The 16302-nt window shown below is 38.2% G+C and overlaps 1 protein-coding gene across 1 annotated transcript in view; it reads right to left on the reverse strand.

Moving 5' to 3' along the window:
- Positions 1-1249: 1249 nt before the first annotated feature.
- Positions 1250-16302, reverse strand: part of LOC117288001 (macrophage mannose receptor 1-like) — a 55154-nt gene continuing 40101 nt past the window's right edge. Inside the window, exons 38-49 of the mRNA XM_033768667.1 lie at positions 14207-14388; positions 13058-13125; positions 12576-12673; positions 12014-12277; positions 10456-10607; positions 9557-9656; positions 7968-8212; positions 7322-7493; positions 6425-6673; positions 4593-4769; positions 4101-4193; positions 1250-2323 (exon numbers count right to left, since the gene is read on the reverse strand). Coding sequence (XP_033624558.1) covers positions 2100-2323; positions 4101-4193; positions 4593-4769; positions 6425-6673; positions 7322-7493; positions 7968-8212; positions 9557-9656; positions 10456-10607; positions 12014-12277; positions 12576-12673; positions 13058-13125; positions 14207-14388 — 2024 coding nt within the window. The 3' untranslated portion in view covers positions 1250-2099. The remainder of the gene's footprint in view (positions 2324-4100; positions 4194-4592; positions 4770-6424; positions 6674-7321; positions 7494-7967; positions 8213-9556; positions 9657-10455; positions 10608-12013; positions 12278-12575; positions 12674-13057; positions 13126-14206; positions 14389-16302) is intronic.

The raw sequence follows: 16302 nt of genomic DNA on the forward strand, positions 1-16302 counted from the left end.
TGTTGTCAGAATAAACAGAGATTTCGGTCGCCAGATAACCGTCAAGGACAAGGTTTCCTCCCCGAGCAGCTGATGCGCAATGTTTCTGATTCCAGGTAAACCACATCTCTAATAAACTCCGTTCGTGGCAAGATCGCAAATCAAACATGATTTTGTTTTGTCAGGGGATTGCTGTTGATGGTTGTTTTTTTTTCTTTTCCTTTCGGTCTGCGCTCGTGACCGGTAACACATTATGCCCACGAAGCAAAATGCAATGTGTAAGAAGCGCGAAATTGGTCAGGTATTAAACTGCAGTGCGCGACATTAAAGCTATAGTGCGCGACATTAAAGCTTTAGTGCGCACCCGTTTGTTACAACAAATCATCATCGATCGCTATCTACCAAGGGTACTAGTCCTTTTCGAAACCACGGCTTCGGCTCCAGACTCGACTCTTGCTAGCTTGGCCCGCGGTTGTCTTGACATTTAGCACGTGCTTTGCGTACGTACCTCCATGCTCAGAGCAATCAATTTGTTATTTTATTTTTCAGAAAATACAAAATTCGTTGTCAATGAAATGAAACAGACCAGCTCTCAATACTTTTTTAATATTTTATTTATAATTATGAATATGTAGACGTTAATATAAAATCATGTGGTATAAAAAAAAAAAAAAAAAATACGCATTCTGTAAACAAAACAACGAGAGAAAGAGATAATGTTGATAAGAATAATAATTGGGACAAAACATACAACATTTATAACATTGTAAAAATAGGTAATCAAAGGATACTTTATTCTTAAAACAGAAAACTGGGAATCATCAAAAGCACTTTTGGCCTGAGCAAAAGGAAAACTAAACACGATAACAACATTGAACAAATCTACAGTCTTAGAAATTGATATAAAAGTTGAACCTTACAAAAAGCGATCCAAAATAAAACAAATATATGTGGCTGAGTCTCTAGCCCTGTGACACACTTGGATTCGACCATGGGCCAACAGTGGTAAAAAAAAAAACCACAGCCCAATCTCATTGCCCCAAAGCACAAAGTCATGTTGCATACCAGAATATGGTAACCAGCCAAATTCCCATGTACTTCGTACCATCTTTGACTGGTTTCCTTCTTCACTCTTTGGTATGCAGACAATAGACCGATCCACTAAGCTCCGCCCCATTGCGTATTGACCAATCACAGCGCAACAAAGGTCCGACAAACAAGGTCCGACATGCGTGCGCGTATCTTTGCGCACGCGGCAGAGTTGTGCAGAAAGGCATTGTAGAGCCCCACGTGTCCTTGCTCACACGTGCGTCAGGGGCGGAGCCTACTGGATCGGTCTATTGTTTAAGGACAATTTGTGCTTCAATGTTTGGATTGGAAGGTGCATCTCTCTTCTTCAACAGAATTAAAAAGAAAGCTTTATATTTATACATACTGAATATTCATGATGGGAAATATACATAACAACTTTATAGGCCATTGATTTCTTGATTAATTAACCTCACTGGCGTTCTCAACGCGATTTATGTGTGTTGGAAATATTACTGTAATGCTGCATTTTAATTTTTTAGGATCAGTTCATAATGTATAAACATTTTATACCCAAAAATACACTTAAAAATTACAAACCTGGAAAGCCCCTAGCAGCCGTCTTTTCAACTTTGTACCAATGTTGTAAAATGTACATGTATGCCAATCACACCCTTTTTTATGGAAGTGCAAGAAATGGGCATTTCTAACTTTTACAATTTTTCCCACACACTATTCAATAAGTAACACTAACACAGTCTCTGTAGGATCTGTTAAATTGGATGGCTTCCACTGTGGATATGACAAAAAGCCATAGCCATAAGCCAAAGTCATTAAATTCAAGTACAACTAGACAGCTTCTTCAATGGCTAAGGCCATTTTCTGAAAGACCTATTGTTCATTGTCAAATAAAAGCTGTAGGCCGTGTCCAAAGCAACGACTTCGGCTGCAGCTACGGCTACATGTAGCTTGCACCTGTAGCTATTCTTCAACACTGGCAGACATGCTGATCCAGCTGTGTAGCTATAGTCAAAGTCACAATTTCGGACACGGCCATACTTCTCTTTTAAATAGGGGCTGGGTGTTATTTGTTAAGCCTCAGCTGCCGACTGCATTGTGTCTTGTACCTGAACTACCCCAGTGTCTGTATGATACACAGCGTTGTCGAACCCGACTGTGCCGATATCGAGAGGGGCTTTTGATTTGTTGGAGGCGCGGGTTACCATGAAGAAGGCTACCAGCCCAATGAAGAGGATAGCTACAAGAACAGCGAGGATGATCCCTATAATTACTCCAGTGGAGACACCAGTGGATTCTAAGACAGGGAGGGAATTGTATAATGGATAATTAATCAAAAACGTCATCGCAGCCCGAGGCCAAACAGAGACAACTTTTACAAATTAAAAAACATGTGTCCTTCGCAGCCATAGGCCGAATTTAAGAACATTTTTAACAAATTAATTTTGTTCACAAATATATATAACATATAAAACTAGGAGGGGAGGAAACCTTATTTTAGCTAGTGATGAAAACAATACAAAGGCCTATAAAACATCATATCATGAGGCCGAATTAAGAAAAAAATGTACAAATTAAAATAGTTAAAAAATATATATAAAAGATAAAACTAGGGAGGGGAGGTAGCCTGAGCTGTTGATGAAAGATACAATGAAAATAATATAAATATATATATAGGCCTTCAAGTTCTGTATGCAGGAAATAACAGTATATCAAAAGTAGACATGTAAAACGACTAAACTGCAAATGCACACAAAAGAACAGGAACGAACAAGACATCAAATGCCACATAAAATATAAAAATACAAAAACAATGCAGTAAGGAATCAATTTCAATTGAAAATAATACAGCTTAAACACAATTAAAGTTATTTTCCAAGAGCAAAAAAGAACAAAACACATTACACACAGAGTATAAAATATAAAATGCAAATTCACAAAAGAAAACGGGAATGTATAAAACAATTTATGTGAATCAAATGGCATTAGTAATGCAGTAAGGAATCAATATCAATCGGATATAATACAACTTAAACACATTTAAATTCAATCAACAAGAGCAAAAGAGAACAAGGCAATTTACAAAATATCTGAATCTTGTTTTCAAGTTCCTCAATAAATGGGTTGATGGAACCAAAACAATGACCTGTTGAGAAATCACTTGTCAGAGGTGCAATACAATTTAATACAGTAAAACTGTATAAGTATTATCTTATATAGAATAAAAAATCACTGTGGAATAGGGGGATTCCATTACAGAAAATACATCAACTCCAATACCTACACATACATTTACAATGTGCAAGCAACATGGTGAACAAAAACAAAGCACATCTCCTTGCACTGCACATTCCAAGTGTAGTAATTTCTAATACAAAGGTGGGTATGTGTTTAGGGAAGAGTAAAACATACATTTGGCCGTTTGCAGGAAAAACATGAGATAACACAATAAACACACATAAAATATTGTAGTACTTGATAATATATGCATCATCATAGAAAGTTTAAACAGACAAACAGAAAGAAAGACCGAAAGACACTCAAGATGTTCAAAAAGCTCTGGGTTCTGCATTTCAGAAAAATCTCAAAATGTCGAGCAAGAACCAAGCATCAAACTCAAGCTTTTAAAACTGGCTCTTTCTGCATCCAAAGCTCAAATAGATCAATCAATCAATCAATCAATCAATCATAGTTAATTTATAAAGTGCCTAAATCAAAAGGTTTGTTCAAAGGCGCTGCCGCACAGAAAAGAATATAAAAGTCATTGATGGTAGGCCTCCTGAAACAAGTGAGGTTTAAGAAGTGTCTTTAACATGTTGAAGGATATTGTGTCCCTGATGTGATTTGGAAGTTAGCATTCCAGAGTTTTTGTCCACTGAGGAGGCTCTATCAGCAAAATATATGCGGCATGTTCTTGACACAACAAAGTAAAGTGAACATGAGCTATTTGACTATAGAAAAATCAAAGTTTACAAAGATTAAGTGTGTAAATTAACCCTAAAAAAACACTGATTTCATCAGTTCTTATGGCAGAAACTGAATATTCTGACAAAAGAGTTTATGTTCCAACTTACTTTGAGGGGATTTGGTAACTCCGCCAGGGAGAGTAACAAGGGGGTCTGTTTTCTGCATGTCGGTCTTCAGTCCTGGGGCCGAGGTAATCGGCACTGTAAAAAAAAAACAAGACAGAAAGTGGAATGCCATTTTAGCAATTACATTAATTGCTTTTTAAAAGATTAAACTATATTTTTATAAATAATTTTTATTTTTTAAGATAACAGGTTTAAAATCCAAGAACAATTCAATCTTCATGTCAAATTGTTAGATTGATTGCCTGTCAACTGGAGTGTGGGTTTGAGTCCCGGTAATGGCAACGCATCCTCAGGAAAGGGCTTAACCACGATTGCTTCTCTTGGTTTAATTATGCCTGGTGAACAGGGATAAAAAGATTTCCAGATTTCATCAATTAAATCCTAACCCCATTCCTAAGGGGGTAAACCTCTCCATATTTTAATTCTCATGCTTCCCATCTCTTCAACTCACACAATATCATCGACTACACTTACTTTTTGGCATTTTGCAGACATAGGATTTAATCTGTTTGCAGTCGATATCATTCCAGCGGCCATTGTTGAGGTATAACTCTACACAGTTTTCATGATCACCGTTATGCTGTAGGCTGGGTTCACCCTCGGCCCAGTTCACGTAGTCCACACCGGAGTTGTCTTCCCATGAAAAACCACCTTTTTATTAAGAACAAAAAATGATACAACCTAATCTTAGTGTGAATATTTAAGTTTTAAATGAAGTTAGTATTTGCCCAAAAAAAGTTATGGCCCGACGTTTCAACCAGAGTCTTTCTCGTAGGCTAAATGACAACAAATCAAACATGAACAGGTAACTAAGTGTCACATTAGCAGTGAAGTGGAAATACATCAAGAATAGAGAGAAAGAGTCAGAAAGCACACTGAAAAAAAGCAATAGGTAAATAGGGGAACAAAGGGGGGGGGGGTGAAGTTCATAATTCTGAAATACAATAAACAACAATGGAAAAATTTACATAAATGAAGTAGTCAGATATATAATAACTCTTGTGAAACTCCTGCGACAGAATTATCAAATCTGGTGGAGATTTTTAAGAACGATTTTATGAGACAAAGAAACAGAACAGGGATGTGATACCTGGGGTCGATTTCACTAACGCGTTTTGGTCATCGCAAACGCCGAAATCGATCGCTAAATCTAAAATCCATCGCAACTTAGCGATGGATTTTTAGCCGACGATTTCACTAAAACTTAACAATGAATATACTCGTCGCAAAGTTTTATTTAGCGATGACAATCTTGCGATGACATGTTAGTGGTCGCAAAGTAAAAGTTCATCGCAAACTTATGATACATTGCGCCATTACGTGCTTATAGTTATAGCGGTGTACGTTTTGACGTATAAATTGCCCGTGATTTACAGTAAAATGAGTGGCGCTACATTATTTTAGTCTTGCAGTCTTTTACCTGGTAGACTCAGATTGCCGATGACAACTATCAGCGACACAACTGCAGCAAAGAGCCCCTTAATATCGGTAAAAAGGAGATACTATATGGGTTCGATTATTTTAACCATCATTTTTTGAAAAAAATAATGTGTAATGTGTTGGCAAATTGACAGTGTGAAGCTTAGTATTATTTCTTCCTCCATGGTATTATTAGACAGATATGTCAGAATTTTCATCAATCCCACCGTTACAACAGATTTACGAAAACTGTTTATTAAAATCTAAAATTATAATAGAGGCCATAGGCCTATGAGTGCCTAAACATCGTCCACAATAGTTTGTGTGCACCAACATGACAACGATTTACATATAAACTGCACAATGCCATTTCATTTCGAGCGACGACCGACGATTTTGTTGCGGGATGTCAAAGGTCACTATTTTTAGCCTCGTACAAAAACTTTATTTCCCTTTTAACGTCATCGCAATTGCGATGACTTTAGTGAAACGCAGAATTAGCGACATCGCAATTGCGATGGATTTGAGGTTTGCGATCTCATCGCAAGTGTGTTAGCGATGATCGCAAACATAGACGTTAGTGAAATCGGCCCCAGGCTATCTGGCATTGACAGGTTAAATGGCTTCTGACTGGCACCCCTGAACAAAGACTAGATAGCTGAGATGGTAAAGTGCCAGCAGAATCGTCGGAAGGTGGCATGTTCAAGTCCCTCTACAAGTTTAACCCACAAATATTTAAAACTGACCCAGTCCGTTCCACTTGTGACTTTTAATACTTTTACAGACATTTTATAAGCAATTTTTTCTTCCGCTTCAGCAGCTCTATCAAATCAGGCCCTAGATACAATAATGTTGAAAGAAAAAAGTCCCTCCGGCTTTAAACTTACCTGTGTCTGAGCGATAAAGTCCGATCCACATAGAGTCAGATCGTTTGGTACCGGTGCGAACGAATTCGTTCTCCTGGACAGAGTGAATATCAGCGAGCTGGCCGCCCATGCTGCTGCAATCAAACTGTGCAATGGGCCACTCAATGAGGTCCTGGCCTTCAGGTTGAAAGTAGTAACAATCACTGCCGTATGGGGACCAGTTGTCTGGACAGTAACCGGGTGTATCTGGGTGATCGGTGGGCAATGGTACTGAGTGGGGAAGAAAGAATGGTTTCACAACTTTAGATTTTATTTTTTATTTCTTTTGCAATCTGAGCGATCAAACCCATTGTGACAGCAACATTGTTGTGGTGTACTAGACATGGTTAAGGATACCAGCATACACATGTAGAACATGGGTTATTTAGGACATGACTTAGAGCATGTGCTACAGGAAATTAGGTCAAATGCAGCACCAGATGGAAAAAGCCTGCTAGCAACCATTCAACTCAAAGGGACAACAGTGGTTCAAGGAGCTTTATAAAGTCGGTTATTATTATTATTATTATTAAGGAGTGACACTTTATTTAGTAAAAATATTACTTGCTGAGTTGCTGTAGTTTTTGAGAAATTAGTAAAACAATTTCAGAAAATGAATGTTGTCTCAGTGAGACAAATTGTTTTAGCATATACACTGGATTTATGCGACTCTCCTGATTTTAATTTTGTTTCTCAAAAACGTGATAACTAATGAAGCTGAAACTTCTACAGGTAAAATATATTACATACATCTTCATTCCAATGGGTAGGGATTCATTTCATGGCCAAAAGCTTGATCTACAAAAGATATCAACCTAATCAAAACGCTTTAAGAGTAAGAGATCTTGAATCTTGAATCTTGAATAAGGCAAAACTTACCCAGAGAATATTTACAGACTCCGTAGTAGACATCACTGCATCTGGTGTCGTTCCAGTTACCGCTGGGCTCCATGGCAACGCATCCCTCACCGGCCCCTCTGCTGGGCTCACTACGCCCCCAGTGGGTGAACCATATTGGCCAGCCATCAACCCACTGATACATGCCTTCAACCTAGAGCATGACAAATTGAGACATTATTACATCTGAAATGTTGCCTGTTTCAGGATGCCCTGAAGTGACCGCGAATCACCCCGACATCAGTTGCAAAGCTGTGCAGTTAAGTGCCATTCTGCACCCCACACCCCTGGGGTGGATTTCACAAAGAGCTAGGACTAGTCTTATATCGAGAACCAGTTACTAATCCTAACTTAGGATTAGCTGTACGTTTTTGAGACTAGCTGTACGTTCTCTTGGGACTAGTCCTACGTTAGGACTAGTCCTAACTCTTTGTGAAATCGACCCAGGATCCATAACTGAAGTTTAAAATAACTGCATTTGCCACTTCCCTGCATGAAACACTTTGTTTGAATCAATTATACTGGCCATTCAGAGTCATACATGTAGAATATTTATATTGAAAAAATTTGGGGCACAGTATCCATCTCAATCTTTTTCAAGAGAAAAAAAACAATAATAATAATTTACCTTGTCGTCCACCATACCAATCCACACCGGCGTCCCGCCATTGTCATGAAGGAGGGTCTCCACATAGGCCTGCTCGTACGGATCCATGATACTGGCAAGGAACACATTGTCGTCTCTCTTACACTGCGCGTTTGCATCGCTGAACGTCATCGGTGTGGGCAACACCTTGAAGCACCCATTGCCGTAGTTACTGTAGCCCGCTGGGCAGGGGTTGATGGGCGTCAATTGAGGCGGTAGGAAGGGATCTGGTGGATAAAACGAAAAACAAAGTGTAATATGAGATTATAACAATAAAAATAGTCATGATGGATATTCATTTCGGTTTTACCCATTAATACAATGTGTGTAGCACTGTATCAGTGCTTCCCCGAGATCTGTGAAGTCGAACCCACAACCTTTGCAATTTTGATTCTACTGTCAGAGCGATAAAACGATAAGAGGCTATGGTCAGATGGGGCTTGGGAGTTTGTGGTGTGTCACGGACGAGTGGTCTATGGCATCAGACTCAAGTTCTAATGAATGAATCATCAAGGTGGGTTTGATTCCTGTTCATGACACTTGTGTGTCCTTGGGCAAGGTACTTTACCATTAAATGCTTCTCTTAAAGGCAGTGGACACTGTTGGTAACTGTCAAAGACTAGCCTTCACAGTTGGTGTATCTCAACATATGCATATAATAACAAACCTGTGAAAATTTGAGCTCAATCGGTCATCGAACTTGCGAGATAATAAAAGAAAAAATACACTTGTCACACGAATTCGATTTCGAGACCTCCAAGTTCTAAACGTGAGGTCTCAAAATCAAGTTCGTGGAAAATTACTTCTTTCTCGAAAACTATGGCACTTCAGAGGGAGCCGTTTCTCACAATGTTTTATACTATCAACCTCTCCCCATTACTCGTCACCAAGAAAGGTTTTATGCTAATAATTATTTTGAGTAATTACCAATAGTGTCCACTGCCTTTAACTTAGGTGTTTGAACGGGAACTAGCTGAGAGGGTACAGACAGTATTGTGTTGAGTGAACCCCTTATTTGAGCAACTTGGGGATATACTCCCCAGGCAGCTGGGAAAGTTAGAGGAAAGGTCTAAAAGTATGCCTGGTGAACAGGGATAATAATGTTGAAAAGCGCGTGATATATCTGCTGAGATTTGTGTGCTGCAGAAGAACCAATTTTATTATCGTGATGAGTATTCTCAAGTACCAAGACTGGGATCTAAACCAAACTTTTAGTATAGGTAACTAATTTTTAACAAATATTTTGCTTCGTGAGGCTTTGTTTATTTTTAATTATTATCTTTCTTGTGGTTTTTTAACTGCCCTTTCTATATTTTGTGTTGCTTTTTAAAACATTGTTTTTATTCGTGTTAAGCATCTTGATGAGGCCAAATACTCTTTTATTATTATTATTATAAATGTTATTATTATAAATATTATTAACTTGTGACAGCACCCATATCTTGAATACGCAGTTGAAACGAAAATAAATTGACAAACATAGTGAAGAGACACTCAGTTCCATGAAGTGCACAAGACATCAGCCACTGACAACAGTCTTTAATCAAAACCCAATCAATCCGGACTCTTACCGATGTATGATTGGCAGACGTAGCCGTTGACTTTAGAGCAGCTGACGTCATTCCACTCTCCAGCCGAGGTCGAGTCATAATACATCTCAACACAGTCCTCCTTAAAAAAAAAGTCAAGAGACATCGTGACGGAAATTAACAAAAGATATTGTCTCCTTAAACAAGGCCAAGTGAGATGAGATGGAAGTGAGTAAAAAAAGACCAACTATTGTCAAGACTATATGCCTTTAGGGGTATATATTAGACCAAGAAGATTATTTGTTGTAAATCATGTTTGGGGAGGGGGGGGGAATGCTACAATGCATTTACTTTTTTTCAATTTCAAAAGGTTTTCCGTTTTCAATATTTCTGGTAATGAAGCATGATGGGCTCATCTACAGTGACTATTCACCCTTTGCACTCTCGTCACACGCGGCGACTGATGCCACGCTCACCATGTTGGTGGGCAGTTATGTTTACGCGTATTAACGCCCCGTTGCCTAAAATGGGCACTTCACTGCACAACGCACGGCATAGAGTTATATATGAAAACGCACAGTGAAATTGCCCACCAGTATGGCGCGTTCAAGATTTTGCTGATGATGACGTCGGGTGAATTTGGTCAATAGGCCTGTAGATATCTGTAGAAAGTACTGAGTATACAGTGCTAACCCACATTGGCGTAAGGGTAAAAGCCAAATTAATAGTCACAAGTTAGTTTGGCTAGTTACCTTATTCTAGTAAGCCAAAATGTTTGCGCTTAGGAACTTTTTCTGTCAAGTCTGTAGAGCAGGTCTATGAAGTGGGGCCCTGGCACCTTTCCTTTGTTTCCTTTTTTTGCACTAAATTTATCCTGTCTTTAGAAAAATGCAATCCCATATAGATATTGGTGTTGACATTTAGTGGTCTGACTTGTTTACCCCATCACCGGCTTCATTTGGTTCCCCTGGTCCCCAGTTGGTGAAGTCCACAGCGGTACCGTCTATCCACACAAACTGTGAGTTGATGGTGAGATCGCTGAGTCCAATCCACATACGATAGTCCAGGCCCTTCAGCTTGGTTGTGAGGAATGCTGACATGGTTTGGATAGGAAAAGGAGGGTTTTTTAAGTACACTTAAAGCAACTTGTAGTACCTTGAAAGTTAACCACATCATTTGAAAACATTTTAAGATAGTGATATAAAAGTGAACTTAAAACAAATGGCAACATCTATGGGTGGTGGTGAAACACTGTTTTTGTTGCCCAGCCTATACGGACGGACAGACAAAATGACAGATATACATGTACATGAAATGACAGGATATTAACTGGTGGAAGACAGAAAATAAGGCAGTTTTTATTCCCATGTTTAATTATACAAATTCACGAACAGTATTGTATCTTGTTTATTTACAGATCTTCCATGAAAGTCCTTTATAAAAAAAAGTCTACACAAATGCATAAAGATAAGACATCTTGAGAGTGATTGTCCCAAGTTCATTATTTCGGAAGTTAATGCATAAATTTAAAAAAAAAGCTGCCTGCCTATAATTAGCACTACGCTATATAAAACACATAAACACTGACGTACAAAATATTGAGAACAAGATTGGGTCAATACAGGAGAAAAGAAAAATAAAGTGGGACAAATCTTATTTAAAATAAACAAAAATAATTTTTATAAACATTTAAAATTAAACACCAGGACTGTATATAGGGTTTGCTGTATGTACAAGTTATGGTTAAAACAATCAATGCAAAACAAACAATGAGCAAAAATATATAAAATGGCAATGCAATAAAAGATGAGGAAAATGCACAATACAATAAGGAATCTTAAAAAGGGCGAAACCAATAGAAAAATGAATGTATTATGTCATTCATTCATGACAAAAACAGAGAAGAAAAACATGTCAAAGAATTGATACCGTAAAACATATAAATCATATTTCAATTAAATTTATATACATGTTTTTAGACACTGTAAAGTTGAGAGTAATATAATAGAAAATCAACTCAAATTTATCAGGTGCTATTCCGTCAAAAGCATAATCCATTAACATGGATTGAGGTGAGTCATACGAAATAGAGATAAACAGAATCACTCACAAATTCAATAACAAACAAAGTTTTGGCATCCAAACAACATTCTGATATGCACACCTGCAACTGCAAGTAATTTTCTCAATCAGAATCTGAAGTATTACATATAGTCGGCAAAGCTTCCTAATGGAAACAACACACCAACAAAAGAAGACAATGAAGAATTTCCAGTTTTAGACGTAGGAGGGAAACCCCCATAGGGAAAACCCATGCAGTCAGGTTGGGACTGAAAACCCCAGTCCGCATGCAAGGCTCCGGTCCGGGAATCGAGTGCACAGAGGTGAAAGGCAGGCACAGAAACCACTGAGCCAACCTGACTATCAATGTTCAAAATTACACATCCATCATGAGAAATCATTGCATAAGACTTTTAAAATCAAAAAACATAATGCTACCTTGCAGTGGTGCGGAATGAAGAACAGCCATTCTGTATCCCGACGTTGCTTCGCATGCTTCCCTGGCATCCTCCCATGTCTTCCTGTCTGTCTCCTGCTCCCCATAGAACGTGTAGCACCAGTTGTCAAATTTAATGGACCCGCTCGGGCAGTTACCAGTGGGTACTGGGGTCGGTGCATAGGTGATGGGGTTTACAGAGTTGACATTCTTCCTGCAGATGAAGTTCTTATCGATGCCGCAGTTGGCGTCGTTCCATTTACCATCTGAGTGGATGAAGACCGAGAAGATGATTGAAGATATCGATTGAAATTAGGTGATTTGTTTCAATGAAAATTATTGATAACATTTGATTGATGGAAATTTGCATCTATTAAATCGTTTCAGTACCCGCTGCTATAATATAGGATTCGAACTGCCTCTAGCTGTTGGCAATCTCGGCGGTTTAGCTGTAAGACAACCGCTCTAGCAATGCAAAGGTCGTGGGTTCGAATCCCACCCGAGTTTCTAGATGGATACTCAACAGGGAGAGGTTGTCTGAAGGGGGAAAAAAAGAAATCTCACCTCCAGCGTACAATTCACCGCACTGTTCCTCCCCATTGAAGTCATTGGGTTCACCAGCAACCCAGTTCTCAAAGTCAATCGGGGTGTTGTCGGACCACCTAATTAAATACAAGAAATGTTAGCATGAACATTTCTGAAATGGTTACAAAAAACAAGAAATGATTACAAACACTACACATTTATTGTCAAAATGGTTCCATGCCACCAACAGGCACTTTCTAACAAAAGTTAAAACTGATTTTATTTGCTCATCAAACAGATGAAAATGAGAGCTTTCAAATAACACCTAAGGAAATGAGACCTTCTCGCTGATGTTTTGATTGTCTTCACTTTTAATGCCTGATTTTGGCGTGGGGCAACATATAATGTCCTATAAAACGACTGACAACACTGGGTGCAATATTTAGTTCAATTTTTGCAATAATTGCTAAGAATAAATGACATATCAGTGACATACATTTATTGGCAGGAGTAATACTTACGTGTATTTTCCCTCAATTTCGTACTCTCTGATTCCAATCCAGTGGGATTCTACAGTCAACCCAGCCATCTGTTGGCAATAAGCAAGAAAGACAGTTTCCATAAAAATAAAAAAATTCTCCTTCATGTTCCCCCTGCTAATATAAACCGGCTTGTTACGTAGCAATTATACACAGGAAGAAGTGGTCCACGATCTTCAAACCAACAGCTTCTAGAAAAGCTTACACCATGTGATGATTTTCACATCAATTCTTAAGAGTGACAAAAGTAACAGCTGTACAAGTTTTGAGATGTGACCCCTTTCTTCATATCATCTTCGATCAGCTCATTCAAGTCTCAGTTAAAAACACATCCTCAGACAATGTTAAAGCGTTTTGGAAGGCCTGCGGAAAGCTCTATACAAAAGTTATTATTATTTTTATTTATTATATCAAAAATTGATGAAAAATCAGACACTGCAATCGTCATAGTTTAAGATTTAGTCTTCGTCCATCGAGCTTGTCCATTTAGCTTGTCTACCTTCAGCTCCCCTGATTTTTTTTTTCATCTTAAATACACTCTTCTTGTACAAGAAGAAAGCTCTATACAAAAGTTATTATCATTTTTATTTATTATATCAAAAATTGATGAAAAATCAGACACTGCAATCGTCATAGTACATGTACATGTGTAGTATAAGATTTAGTCTTCGTCCATCGAGCTTGTCCATCGAGCTTGTCTACCTTCAGCTCCCCTGATTTGTGTTTTCATCTTAAAATACACTCTTCTTGTAGCCCTGTACCTGTAGCAGTTTTTAGCCTTGTAAGGGGAAAACCTGCATACAAAAATTTATAAAAGAATTAAACAAATGAATGGGCCATATTTTTGACCGCGTGAGGGCGCTCTCAATCACTTCCGGGGGTATATTCATTCATACGCAAAACAGTTTTTAAAGATTGGAACACATTATAACCACAGACATCTAATCCATCACAGACAATAAAACTTTTAAAGGAGCCGTTATAATCCACCTCTAAAGCAAATTGAAACTACGGCGCAACAAAAGTGACAGAACGCCTATTAATTTGTGCAGGGCGAATCGCGTGTACCCCCGGAAGTGATCAAAATACTATTTATAGCGCCCTTGCGCGGTCAAAAATAAGGGGCATTACCTTGTTGTTTATGAAGTTCTGTTCATCCGAACCGTGAACAGAGGCCAGGTTGCCGCCTTCCTGGTTGCACCATCCTTCCGCTTCTTGCCAGCTCTTACGCTCGGCGTTCGCGACGGTTGTACTGAAGTAGAAGCACGAATCACCATTCAGGAACCAGTCTGCTTCGGTTGGGCATACTGGAACTGATAATTAAAAGAATAAATTATGATGTTACTCAGGACAGAAATTAATGAAGGCCAAAGAGGGCATGGCCTTGTTGCTCCGGTCTTGACTTTGTTGCTCTGATCTTGTCTCCCCTTCAAAGTTTGTCAACACACTTATGGTTTTCCAAAGAAATTTTCTTGCCCTATCGTAAATTGAAAATCCAGGCCTGATAACTAATCAAATTTTTCCGTTGAGGATACTATGATTTCATTTAAAACTTGAACTATCAGTTACAGAAATTGTTATTTTAAAACCGCATTTAGATTTGCAGTTACGTTACCAATTATTCACCGATGTGCGTTGGCCACTGTAATATTTGTACTTTACCCAAGTACTGCAAAAATTCCACAGTCATATTACTTGGATGGGAATATAACCAATGACCTTTGCCACTCTAGAGCAGATGTCTATAACCACTAGACCACTCTGCCTGCCCTATAGATAGAAACAGTTCAACTCCTTTGTGCTATTTAACAGGACTCAGGAAAGCATACAATGCTTCAACAAACATTGGTGTAGCATTTCCCAGATGCAAAATGAGCATTTTTATAACATTTAAATTTTATTTAGTTCCTCACAATATAATTTTAGCATGTAGTGCCATATTTTCTATGATGAACTTGTTTTCACACACAAATTTTGTTTAAAAAACACAAACATAGAGAGTAGCCAAAAAGTTGATTGTAACTCGTTGATGAATACCTTTAAAAAATTAAATGCTACTTCCCACAAAAGCATGCTTCCAGGATGTATAATATTATTACCAATTTCACAGTTTTTCAAGCACTAATTTATTTGGGCATATCCGTGGAATTGAGCAAATAAGTTATGAAATGATACCAGTAGATAAAGGCCAGCCAAGGTCAATCATAATTGGACAAAATTACTTGTGGTCAGGAACTATTTTTTTCTCCAGAAGACGATCAGAGCATACTGATCGAAACGTCGAGTTGAAACCAACGGTTCGTTTCAGAACCACCCCAACTCATTAGAGATAGTTATTACATGGTGTTACCGCAAACCTTTCTATACAATGATTTGCTTTCTTCATACAACTCCCTGAAGTGTCTGCTCCTATGAGCTCGAAAAGCAAATATTCCAGGCAAATTCTGAGCGAGACCTCTGATCCTCAACATTAACAATGAAATCAATGCTTGAATTTTAGTGATAAAATCCACAGGACTTACATGTATAGCTAAAAAGTGCACTGGACCGTTATTTGTCTTACATACAAGACCAGAGTTTAAAATGCAGTGAGGAAGAGAAGATTTATCTCAAAAAATGGTAAATGGGCGACCTTTCGTCCCTAGCAAAGTCTTTCTCAAAGGCTAAAATAAAGATCGAAAACATTAGGCCATTAATGTTTGTATTTATACCACAGATCCCTTTGGTTGGTAAGCAGTTTGCAACAGTTAATTCATTTTTTTCAAATTGTATAACAACTGACATTATGATTATTGAGTATACTTAAAAGAAGTGAAAGTTATAATAGCCTCAAAGTCAAAGTTAAGTTTGTTTCTGTTCAAAATATTACACAGTGAGGTATCATCATTCAGTTAACTTGTCCAGTCAAGTGTTTACTGGCCCAACACTAAAATCCTGCAGTCCAGTGTGAAACTTAAGCCCTACAAATAAATTTACTGATTCCTTTATCTATGCACAAATCTCCTCCCCACGCCCCCTTAAACTTTCACAAAGCAAAACAATAAATTAAAAATGACAAGTTCAGGAACTATTTGTTTGGCCAAAGTGTGAGCTGTTCCCAGGACTCCCTCATCAGCAGCCAATCTTGCTGCTGAACTCAAGTTTTAGACATTAGCTGCAACTGTCCAGAGGTTTCCCCCCGGATTTTTATTTGATTTCCTTCCGTCTATTTGTGTCCCCCTATCGTT

The sequence above is a fragment of the Asterias rubens genome, chromosome 3 (assembly GCF_902459465.1).
Source record: "Asterias rubens chromosome 3, eAstRub1.3, whole genome shotgun sequence".
NCBI classification, from domain to species: Eukaryota; Metazoa; Echinodermata; class Asteroidea; order Forcipulatida; family Asteriidae; genus Asterias; species Asterias rubens.